The following is a 13,373-nucleotide window of genomic DNA, read 5'->3' as shown; positions in this document are numbered from 1 at the left end:
ACTGAGCATGGCCTTGCCCATCAGAACAAGACCCAGTTTCCCCCTCAATCTCTCCCAGCAGGAAGCTTCCCTATGCTTCTTATTTTTCTTCATCAGAGGGCAGACAGAATGGAAACCACAATCACAGAAAACTAACTAATCTGATCACATGGACCACAGCCTTGTCTAACTCAATGAAACTATGAGCCATTCCATGTAGGGCCACCCTAGATGGATGGGTCATGGTGGAGAGCTCTGACAAAACATGGTCCACTGGAGAAAGGAATCGCAAACCACCTCGGTATTCTTGCCATGAGAACCCCATGAACAGTATGAAAAGGCTGTTCAGTATATGTTCAGTATCTAGGCTGAATATATCTCTCAGCCTAGATAATTTACAAATGGTGACAGAAAAAAAAAAGAATTTGTAAATATTTTTAAGACTCCAGATCAAGAGGGTAACATAGCAGATTCCTGAATTTTCCTCCTTCCATGGATGCACTGCTGAATGTATAGCTACAAACAGAGCAATTCCCTTGAAAGAAACAAGCTGAGTGACTCCTACATATTGAGACCACGAGAAAATACCCACGTCAAAATGAGTGGGAAAAGGTTAGGTATACTTTTACCAGGAAACCTCAACTCCCAGCCTCTTCTTGAGGAGTGAAAGGATTTGTATTACAAACCCAGCACCCCAACGCTTAAGGCCCCCACCATAAGAATGGCTCCCCAAACACCTAGCTCTGAAAGCTAACAGGGCTTGGGTTCTTGAGTTCCACAGGACTATAGCAAACAAAGAAGCAGTTGTTAAGTATGTGAGCACTTAACTCTATAACTATCCCCTCAGGGGTCAGTGCAGAGAGAGCAGGCAAAAACTAGAAATCAATTATAAGAAAACTGTAAAATTCTAAAATATATGGTTATTTAACCACATGCTGCTGAATAATCAATACAGCAAAGAATAAATCAAAAGAAATTTAGAAAAAAATATCTTGAAATAAACGAGAATGGTAACACAAAATACCAAAACTTATGGCATGCAGCAAAAGCAGTTCTAAGAGAGAAGTTTAAGGTGATAAATGCTTACATTAAGAAAAAAGAATGGTCTCAACTAAACAACCTAAATTTAACTTAGAAAACTAACAAGTAAAGAATGAACTAAGGCCGAACTAGTAGAAAGAAGGAAATAAAGCAGATGAAAGTAGAAAATAATAAAATAGAGATTAAAAAGACAATAGAAAAAAATCAATAAAACTAAGCTGGATTTATGAAAAGATAAACAAAACTGACAAACTTTTAACTAGACTAAGTAAAAAAGAGAAAAGCCTCAATTAATACAATCAGAAATGAATAAGGAGACATTACAACTCAAAATGTACAAGTACAAAGGAACATAAGATACTACTATAAACAATTATATGCCAAGGTAAATTGCTTAGAAAAAAACATAACTTTCTAGAAACAAAAAACACATCAAGATAATGAAGACACAGAGAAATCTTAACAAATTACCAGTAAGGAGACTGAATCTATAATCAAAATCTCCCAACAAAGAAAAGTTCAGAATCAGATGGCTTCACTGGTGAACTGTATCAGAGAGGAAGTAATACCAATCTTTGTCAAATTCATCCAAAAAATTGAAGAGGAAGGAAGCTGTCCATACTCATTTGTGGAGGTCAGCATTTTCCTGAACTGTGGTGTTGGAGAAGATTCTTGAAAGTCCCTTAGACTGCAAGGGGATCAAACCAGTCAATCCTAAAAGAAATCAATCCTGATTATTCACTGGAAGGAATCCAATGAGTTACAATGCATTCACTCAAAGGACTGATGCTGAAGCTGAAACTCCAATACTTTGGCCACCTGATGTGAAGAATTGACTCATGGGAAAAGACCCTGATGCTGGGAAAGATTGAAGGCAGGAGAAGGGGATGACATAGGATGAGATGGTTGATGGTATCCCTGACTCGATGGACATGAGTTTGAGCAATCTCCAGGAATTGGTGGTGGACAGGGAAGCCTAGTGTGCTGCAGTCCGTAGGGTCGCAAAATGTCAGACACAACTGAACTATTGAACCAAACTGAATTTTCCTGATACCAAAATCAGTAAAGAACACTAAAGAAAAGAAATTAAAGGCCAATACCCTTGATGAACATCAAGGTTCAAAATGCAAAATCCTCAAAAAATATAAGTAAACTGAATTCAACAGTACATTAAAAGGAGTTATGCCATGATTAAGTGGGATATATTCCACAGATGCAAAGGTAGTTCAACATCTGCAAATGAAAAAGTGGCAATAAGCCACATCAACAAAATGAAGGATAAAGATAACACAATCATCTTAATGGATGCAGACAGAATATGACAAAATTCAATATCCTTTCATGAGAAAAACCTTCAATAAATTTGGGATAAAAGGTTTGTTGTCATTGCAGGCAGATTCTTTACCTCTGTGAAGGAAAGCATACTAAGATTATCAAGTCCCATACAAGAGAACATATAGGCTTCCTGGGCAGCTCAAATGGTACAGAATCTGCCCATGATGCGAGAGGCCTGGGTTTGGGAAGATCCCCAGGAGAAGGGCATGGCAACCCACTCCAGTATTCTTGCTTGAAGAATTCCATGACAGAGGAGCCTAGCCAGCTTATAGTCCATGGACTCACAAAGAATCAGATACCACTGAGTGACCAACACTTTCACTTTCATGAGAAACTCACAGCTAACATTGCACTCAATGTTGGAAAGCTGAAAACTTTTCCTGTTTTCAGAAACTTTTCCTTTTTCCAGAAATAAGACTAGGATACCCAATATTGCCAAAATGTTATTCAACACAGTATTATGAGTACTGTCTAAAGAAATTAGACAAGAAAAAGAATGAGGCATCCAAGTCAGAAAAGAACTGTTACTATTTGCAGATGACATGATATATATAGAAAACCCTATATATGCCACAAAAAAATTGTTAAATGAATTCAACAAAGTTGTAGGATACAAAATCAACATAGAAAAATCAGTTATGATTCTACACACCAACAATTAACTATCTGAAAAAAATAAAACAAAATCCCACATACAATAGCATCAAAAACAATCTGCTGCTGCTGTTAAGTCACTTCAGTTGTGTCCGACTCTGTGCAACCCCATAGACGGCAGCCCACCAGGCTCCCCCGTCCCTGGGATTCTCCAGGCAAGAACACTGGAGTAGGTTGCCATTTCCTTCTCCAATGCATGAAAGTGAAAAGTGAAAGTGAAGTCATTCAGTTGTGTCTGACTCTTAGTGACCCTATAGACTGCAGCCTACCAGGCTCCTCCGCCCATGGGATTTTCCAGGCAAGAGTACTGGAGTGGGTTGCCATTGGCTTCTCCCCCAAAACAATCTACTTAGGAATAAAGTGTCCAAAGAAGTGAGAGACCTATATACAAAAATCTTTAAGACACTGATAAAAGAAACTGAAGACACAAATAAATGGAAAGATATCCTAGGTTCATGGATCAGAATGATTAATAAAATTAAAATATCCATAACATCCAAGTGAGCTATAGATTCAATGTAATACCTATCAAAGGGCATTTTTCACAGCAACATAAAAAAAAATCTTAAAATTGAAATGAAACCACAAAAGAATGCCAAATAGCCAATGTAATCTTGAGACAGAAGAATAATATCAGAGTTATCACACTTCCTAATTTCAAGTTATATTACAAGCAATCAACACAAGTCATGGTATTGGCATTAAAAGCAGATATACAAGTAAACAGACAGAAGACAGATTCCAGAAATAAACTCATGCATACACAATTAATCTTCAGCAAAGGACCCAGACATACTCAATGGAGAATAATCTCTTCAATAAATGGTAATGGTCAAACTGGATAGCCATATGTAGAAGAATGAACCTGCATCCCTATCTTAAACATAAAAATCAATTCAAAATTGATTAAATATTTAAATGCAAGACTTGGAATCATAAAACTCTTAGAATAAAACACAGGGGGTAAGCTCCTTGACATTGCTATTGGCAATGGTTATTTGGATTGAGAACAAAAGTGAAAACAAAATTAAAAACAGGTCGGACTACAAGAAACTAAAAAGCTTCTGCACAATAAAGATAATCATCAATAAAATGAAAAGGCAACTCATGGAATGGGAATAAATATTAACAAATCATATACCCAATAATCAATTAGTATCCAAAATATACAAGGGATTCATACAACTCACTAGCAAAACACACAAAACCAAATGCCACAATTGAAATTGGGCAAAGGACCTGAATATGTATTTTCTAAAGACAAACAGATGGCCAATATATACATGAAAAGGTGTTCAACATCAATAATCATCAGAAAAATACAAAATCAAACCATAATGAGATATCACCTCACATACTGCTAGGATGTGTAGTATCAAAGAGAGAGGAGAGAAATGCTGGGTGAGGACGCTGGGAAAAGGAGACCCTTGTGCATTCTTGGTAGGAAAGTAAACTAGTACAGTCACTAAGAAAAACAGTAGGAGGTCCCTCAAGAAACGAAAAACAGACGCATCACATAACTCAGGAATCTCACTTCTGGGTAAATATTCAAAAGAAATGAAATCACTATTTCATTATCTCAAAGAGACATCTGAACTCCCAAATTTACTGCATCACTATTCACAACAGTCAAGGTTTGGAAACAGTGCAAGCATCTCTCACTTACAGATGAATGGATAAAGAAAATGTAATACACAAACACACCAATACACACACACACACACACACACACACACAATGGATTATACAATCTTAAAGGAAATCCTGTCTTTTGTGACATTATGGATGAACACAGAAGGTATTATGCTAAATGAAATGAGCTAGACAAGAAAGAAAATAAAACTTACCTAGAACCAAAAACAAACAAATAAAATAATTGAACTCATAGAATCATAGGGTAGAATGGTGGTTGCCAGACGCTGGGGGTTGGGATGGAATAGGGAAAATTTGGTATAAGTTTTTAAACTTTTAGTAATAAGATGAATAAGGCTTGAAGATCTAATGTATACAACCGTGAATATAACTGCTAATACTCTATTGTATAATCAAAATTTCTAAGAGAGTAGAACTTAAGTATTTTCATCCAAAAAAAGTAACTATGTGGGGTGATGAATGTATTAAATTAACTCAAGGAGGAAAATCATTTAATGATGTCTGCACATTGTTAAATAATTACATTGTCAAATAATTATACCTATATATGTTAGATATATGAATTATAATTTTGTATTCCAATTATACTTTTAAAAGCTGAAAAAATATTTCTAAAAAGTTTCCCTCCCTGAACTAACATAATCCTACAGAAAATATTGAGAACTTTTCTCTGTTAGTTCTTTCTCAGTGTTTCAGTGCTCATTAGCTGAGTCAATATACAGACCAATTCCTCCTATGTGTTATTTTTACATATTTACTGAGCTCTACCAATAACCTGATTGAGGGGTGTACTGTATGGATTCTATAACTGGACAAAAGTCACAGCATAAAACAGGAGGACATGTAAACTTTTCTTATCTACAGCTTGCCTTCTTCCTGTAAATTTTAAGAGCAACACTGTGTTTTCTGAGTACGTACAATGTTAAGAAAGATCAAACATATGCATGCATACACTCCTGGTCCTTTAACCCCTGCTCTTTTGTACTTTCAGTTTTTTACCTCGTTTCCTAGAAGGGCATTTACACAGGCTTCTGATGCATCGCAGATGGCTGTGAGATCATGTCCTCCTTCTAGAGCCAACACCACATGTCCATCAGCCAGTGTCATCAGCTGCTTCGTCAAATGACCAAAGCCTACCGTAATGCAAACAGAACATTTCAAAGTATAAATTAAAAGTCAACTGACCACTAGAAGCTAATATTGATTGAGCATTTATTGTGTGTATGTCCTTTCTCAGTGCTTCCCACGTGCTAACTCATTCAATACTCACAATAATTTGATTAAATTTTTATCAAATTTTGATAATTTGATAAAAGATCTTGGATCACAAAATCCAAGATCCTGCAGCTAAGAAGTCTCACAATTAACATTTGCACGAGTCACAAGTGCAGTCTTCACTGTGCACACTGTGCCTTTTACAGTACATTCTGCATACACCTGGGTGGAAAGTGTTCGGCTGATATTAATAAAGTACACAATTCCATTTGCTTAATATGTTTCTTCTTTCCATCATTTGCCTTTATTATAAAAGGAAGAAGTTTTCCATGTATCCCCTCAAATTACATAGCTATCACATTAGATTTTATAGGCATTCTTTTTACTATGAAATAGCTGATGAATACAAAAATTAATATCTATGTAGGACATAACAAACAAGTGGTCACTCACCTCCCAATTTAAGGAAAATATTTTTGAAGCCCCCTGCATGTAACTCTCTAATAACATAACTCCCCCTCATTGTGGGTAATCAGGACCCTGAGTTGGTGTTTATGACTCCTTTGCTTTTCACTGTTTAACCTGCTTATTCTGGAATTTTATAAAAATGGTTTTATACTTTCGCAACATGCTCTTTTCACACTTTGGGTTAGTTCATTTCTGTCGATACATGTAACAACAGTTTTATGCTCTCTAGTAGGCCATTTAATGAATATAAAATAGTTTATTTACCCACTCTCCTGTTGACAAATATTTATGTTTTCTGTTATTTAAAAAAAAAAAAATGCCCCTATGGGACTTTCCTGGTGGTCCAGTGGTTAGGACTCTGTGATTTCTCCACCATGGGCCTCCGTTGGATCCCTGATTAGAGGAACAAGGATCCCACAAGCGACCAAAAAAAAGCCAATAAGAACATTCTTATACCAGCCTTCTGGTGCACACATGCAAGAGTGGAGTAAAACTGCTGTGACTTACAACCTGCTAAATAAAACCAGATCATTTCCAAAGGACTGTGATCAATCCCCACTGTGAGAAGCAGTGTGTATCAGAGTCCCAGTTTAGTTTCATCCTTGCCAACATTTGGTGTGATGGGCCATTCATGTGGGTGGCAAAGAATGGCATCTTACTGCGGTTTCATTCAGAATAAGGAGAAACCTTTCTATTTCTACTCTGAATTGAGTTTTTATTATAAACAGATGTTGAATTTAATTATTTTACTACACCAAATGAGATGGTTTTTCTCCTACAATTTCATAGTATTGTGAGTTGCATTAATATTTCAAATATTTAGCCATCATTGAATTTATGGAATAAAGTAAGTTTGATTAGGATATAATATAATTTCTATATACACTGAATTTATTTGACCAATGCTTTGTTTAGGATTTTTTCACTATGTTGATGAAAGAGGTTAATCAATACATTTCTATTATTTTACTATGTTGAATTTTATTATGGCTGGACCTTCTTTTTCTATTATTTGACCCTAGAATGTTGGGTAGAAATCTTCTGTAAACCATTTGACTCTTCCATTTTGTTTGAGGAAGACATTTACCTATTGAGAATTTTCTTAGGGATTAGGGGACTATTCTTGCTTTCAGTATCTTCCCAAGTTACATTTTCCCAAACATTTGTATCTTTTGTGTTCAAATTTATTCAATAAAGTTGTTTATTACCTTATCATCATATTTTGGAACCCCAATGAGATGTAGTCATTGTTAGTACAGCCTCAACATCTCTGAAGTTTTCTTTCATTTATTTTCTGTCTCTTTCTGTCTGACATTATGTGTATTTTTGTTGCAGACTTACCTTCCAGGCTTTTTCACTCCAGATGTATCTGGTCTGCTATTTATACTTTCATCAATATTTTCATTTCAGTGATTCTGTTGTTCAATCCTAGGTGTTCTTTTGGTTATATTTCATAACTTCTTAGTCACTTTAATCTTTCAAGTTTTTATTTCTTTAGACATAATTATTTTATATTCTATATCTGCTATTTGAAGTCTTTATGGTTTAGTTTTACTATTTTTGTTTCTGCTGATTCAGCCTCATGATGTCTTAATTTTCCTTTGCTTTTCTTTGAGTTCATATTCATCAGAACTTTATATATGAGAAAGCTTGGAAAACAGATTTGAATATATTTACCTCTGGAACCCAAGATGAGTGGGATTTTGTTTACTTCTGCTGGATGGCTGAAACATTGCCAAGCGGGATAAATTTTAAATCCTGACCAAAGGGTTGTTTTTCAAAATGTACAGATAATGTAAATATGGATCCCAAAACTTGATTACAAATTGTCATAGAAAAGACGTTTTTTTTCCCTTTTCATTCCCTTTGAAATTTTGTATTGACAGTTATAGCTAAGATCAATTTGTTGTTTTGTTCAGCAGTGTCTCCTTTTCTCCTATTTATCCTTTTCTTTAGAGTTGGCTCTTTGACGTTCCTTTCTTTATTCTGCTCTCCAATCAAAACCCTTCCCTTTGGAGACTGAAGGCTTTGACTCCCTTTTTGAGAATGCAGGAGTCCTTTAATGCTCAAACTTCTGCCAACTACATACTTTAGGATGGCCCACAGTAGCCAATAGCTGCAGTATTTGTTTGCTTTTCTTCCTCTTTTTGGAAGTCCTCCACAAATTTAAAAGAGTAGTTTTCATATTTACATGTAGGAGTATTTCAGAATATATAGTCTCTCATATTGCCAAATGTAAATCTCTTGTTCAGTGTCTTAAAAATTGTAACAATTCATCAACGTGCCCAATTTTAGGAACAATTGAAAAAAAAAGAATAAATAAAAATATTTAAAACCATGTGTTCAACATTGTTTAATTTAAGAACTTCCAGGGAACATATATTTAGTTTTTCAATCAATTATATTTTTTAAGTAATTAATAGATGTTTTGCTACAGGGTAACATCTGGGCTCCGCTCACAGATCCTCAAATGCTCAGTGGCTCACAAGTTCCTGAATCAACTTGTTGAAAACAAGTGGCCAACATTTCAGAGTAGGAAGACCCTGAACTCACCTTGTCCCCTGGGCACACTGGAATTACAACTGTTACAGAGCACCTATTGAGGAGAAAGACTAGAAGGGTATCAGAGATCTTCTACAACAAAAGACACAACGAAGGAACCGCAACGACATGGGCAGGGAGGGAAAAGGTGTGGTATAGTCAGGGGCCGTATTCCAGGGTGGGGACCACAGACACGAGGATAATCACAATTACAGAGTTTCTCCCCAAGGAATGAGGGCTCGGAGGCCTATTACAAGCTCCACAGTCTGGGTGTCCTACACTGGGAAGCCAAGATCCTAGAAGTTTGGCTTTGAAGGCCAGTGGAGCTTACTTTGGGGAGGGTCAAAGGGCAATGGGAAATAGACCCCAGTCTTAAGGCACACACAAAATCTTACATAATTCAGGACCCAGGGCAGGAGTCATAATTTGATCCTAGAGTAATGGAAAAAGCTCTACAAACAAGAATACTCTCCCCAGCAAACCCTTCATTCAGATTTGATGGAGAGATCAAAAGCTTTACAGACAAGCATAAGCTAAAAAGTTCAGCAAAACCAAAAAAGCTTTATAAGAAATGTTAAAAGAACTTCTCTATGTGAAAAAGAAAAGGCCATAACTAGAAATACGAAAATTACAAAAGGAAATATTTCATTGGTAAAGGCACATATATACAAAAGGTAGTAAATTAGCCACATATAAAGCTGGTAGGAAGGTTTAACGATCAAGGAAGTAAAATCCACATAAGTACTACTTATCCACAGTAAGTAGTTAAGGGACACACAAAACAAAAAGATGTAAAATGCTATGTCAAAGACTGTAAATGTGGGAAATGAAGTTAAAATTCATAAGAGAGCAGCAACTTAATCATATTTATGTATGTCTGTGTGCTCAGTTGCTCGGTCCTGTCTGCCTCTTTGCAAACCTATGGACTGCAGCCTACCAGGCTCCTCTGTCCATTGGTTTTTCCAGGAAAGAATACTGGAGTGGGTTGCCATTTCCTGCTCTAGGGGATCTTCCTGATGCAGGGACTGAACCCACTGTCTCCTGCATGTCCTGCATTGGCAGACAGATTATTTACCACTGAGCCACCTGGGAAAGCCCCCATATTTATATTTGAATCACTATATATAAACCTCATGGTAACCACAAAGCAAAAATCTATAATAGATATACACACAGAAGAGAGAAAGGAACTCAAACATAATTCTAAAGATAGCTGTTTGCCTTTAAAAGACACATGAAAACTCAATGCAGTTAACATAAATATAGAAAAATATATCATTTGTGGTTATCGGAGGTGGGATTTGGGGGGAAGGGGAATTACATGAAAGCAGTCAAAAGGTGAATACTTCCAGTTACAAGATAAATAAGTACCATGGAAATAATGTACAGCACCATACATCTGATCAACAGTGCTGTGTATCACATATGAAAGTTGCTAAGAGAGTAAATCCTAAGAGTTCTCATCAGAAGGAAAATACTTTTTCTATTTCTTTAATTCTGTACCTGTTGATGATGGGTGTTCACTAAACTTATTGTGATAATCATTTCATGATTTATATAAGACAATTTATTAAGCTATACACTTACTTTGGGGGGCAGTTTTGTGTTTACAGAAAATTTAAGCAGAAGCACACCACCCCACCTTGCTGTGGTTTCCCCTATTAACAACATTCTGCATTAGTGTGGTGCATTTGCTACAGTTGATGAGCCAATACTTTTGCAAAAGTTTATGACCAGGCTTTTCTCTTTTTGTATAACTCTAGGGACTCTGACAGATGCATAATGTCATGTATCCACCATTGTAACATCATACAGAATGCTTCAAGGCCCTATAGATCTCCTGTGTTCCACCTATCATACCTCCTCTCTGCCCTGCAACAACCCCTTATCTTTCTTGTTTCTACAGTTTTGCTACTCATTTTTTCAATGTTTACATTAATTAAAATTATTAGTTTCTTTTATTAACCATTCTAAAGTACAAGACTATATTTCACTCTCCCTCATTTAATACTTATATATAATATCAATATTTCTATATTCATGAAAACTTAAATCAATTACCTTGAATATGAAATGCATGGTCTTCAAGCTTGCCTAGGCTGTTTTCAAGCCTGACCAATCCTCTCTTAAATATTATGGTTTTTTTGTGTGAAAAGAAAGTAAGTTTTCAGAATACAGCTGGCAGAACCAAATCAAAGTCTATAAAACTGTCAAGCAATAAGACCCCAAAACCAAACTAAGTTGCTTCCATTTTGGAATAATGAAATAATATCTTCTTAATCCTTGGAAATGCACCAAAATATTCACTCCATAAACTAGAGCTGTCCAGAATTTCAGCTTGGGTATAGCACTTGAGGTTAAGCATGAATAAGACAAATCTATTATGATAGAAGTCAAAATATCCACTTTATAATGATTGTATGTTTCTAAATACTTGGCAAAACAATTCTAAAAAGATTTAAAAGTAGATGAAAATTGTTTCCAAGCATTACTACATTCAAGCATTATTTTCCACACCTATGGGTCTCACAATGATAACAAGAAAAATTTTTTCCACCGGCCATTTAAGAATGAGGCTGACCACATTAAACTCCACCTTTTTATCCAACTGCTATGAAAAGAGCAGTAAGCTTACAGAAAATGTGTAATGCAAAGTTCCGATCCTTAATGCTTAGAAATATTCTTGGTCTAAGTCAAGCAAGGCACATAGTAAATAATTCCATTCTGGAAGAAATATTCATAAAACTCACAGACAAATATTTCTGCTAACCATATTGTTAAATATTCTGAACAGCTTTTCCTGTAATGTAAGCCACAGCCACAGTGATAACTTTAAAAGATATAATAATAAATCAAGCAGGTATGCCAAATCTTTCATACTGAAGGTTCCTAACAATTGAGAATTCAATTATCTAAAGTCACTGCTGAGCAGATCAAATCACATGGATTTTAAAAAGGAAGGGGGTAGAGAGAGGGAGAAAAATCTCAAATCTGATTTAAGTTCACTCTTTTCCTTTGAGAATAAAAAAAAGTCCCATAAAATACCAAATTTAGATGGGATAGTAAAAAGTGGAAGGAAAGAATGGAATGAAGCTAATCTTTGATCTCTATCCAAATTCCTCTTTCTTTTACCTACAGGGTTTATTTCCATTCACATGTTGCCCATGTGATCTCTGGAGCCACAGATTGAGGCAGCTGAACTTTGAGTTATCCTTGCACAAAACATTCAAGTGGAGTATAGAAATAAAACTTCTGAGTCCTACGCTCTCTCTTCTCATCAAAGCAAGGAATTTAAGAACAATGTTTTACTTCTGTTAATCTGAGTTCTACTGTATCCATTCTAGAGGGATCTGAAAAGCTAAGTGTGGCTATCAGTGTCAAGGTATTACTCTTCCAGATACATGAAAAAGAAGATTCAATGGTGTGTGTGATTATGTGATCAGAGAGTTACAGAACACAATTTTAATGGGCATAATTACAAGTTACATTTGATAGCTTTTACTTCTAGGGCACAAAAACTCATCCTACTGGTCACAACAAACTGAATTGGCACAGCTGAAAAATTACAGCCGAGCACAGTGCCAGGAAGGTTGTCCTCAAGGAGGTTTGAGTGTCCTGAGTGTGAGGGCTCATGGGAAAGAAGCAATTAAGTAAGAAAGTCAGTCTGTATAATGTGTACTGAGCTGAAGCAGCCACAGATATGATATAGGGATGGAACTAGGCACTCAGGGAGGAGGCTAGGGTAGCAAGACAGATGGGGTCAGGTCAGTACTAGAACTGATATGCAGTTAATGAAAAATCCTAAAAGATGATGCTGTGAAAGTGCTGCACTCAATATGCCAGCACATTTGGAAAACTCAGCAGTGGCCACAGGACTGGAAAAGCTCAGTTTTCATTCCAGTCCCAAAGAAAGGCAAAGAATGCTCAAACTACTGCACTCATTACTGAAACTACTGCACTATTACGCTCATTTCATACGCTAGCAAAGTAATACTGAAAAAAAATTCACCAAGCTAGGCTTCAACAGTGAACTCCCAGATGTTTAAACTAGATTTAGAAAAGGCAGAGGAATCAGAGATCAAATTGCCAACATCCGTTGGATCATAGAAAAAGCAAGAGAATTCCAGAAAAACATCTACTTCTGCTTTATTGACTATGCTAAAGCCTTTGACTGTGTGGATCACAACAAACTGGAAAATTCTTCGAGATGGGAATACCAGACCACCTTACCTGCCTCCTGACAAACCTGAATACAGGTCAAGAAGCAACAGTTAGAACAAGACATGGAAAACAGAATGGCTCCAAATTGGGAAAGGAGCACATCAAGGCAGTATATTGTCACCCTGCTTATTTAAGTTATATGCAGAGCACATCATGAGAAACGCTGGGCTGGAAGAAGCACAAGCTGGAATCAAGATTGCTGGGAGAAATATCAATAACCTCAGATATGCAGATGACACCATCCTTACGGCAGAAAGTGAAGAGGA

General features: G+C 36.2%; 1 protein-coding gene across 18 annotated transcripts in view; it reads right to left on the bottom strand.

The window, feature by feature from the left end:
• The window catches only part of HDAC9 (histone deacetylase 9), a 1,063,328-nt gene that overhangs the window by 73,071 nt on the left and 976,884 nt on the right, over positions 1–13,373 (bottom strand). For all 18 annotated transcript variants that reach the window (XM_042248291.2, XM_060414369.1, XM_042248295.2 and 15 more), the window contains 1 exon segment: positions 5,662–5,795. In XM_042248291.2, coding sequence (XP_042104225.1) covers positions 5,662–5,795 — 134 coding nt within the window.

Source organism: Ovis aries, chromosome 4 (assembly GCF_016772045.2).
Source record: "Ovis aries strain OAR_USU_Benz2616 breed Rambouillet chromosome 4, ARS-UI_Ramb_v3.0, whole genome shotgun sequence".
Lineage (NCBI taxonomy): Eukaryota > Metazoa > Chordata > Mammalia > Artiodactyla > Bovidae > Ovis > Ovis aries.
Note: the sequence above shows the minus strand (reverse complement) of the source record. Positions and strands in the feature narration are given on the sequence as shown.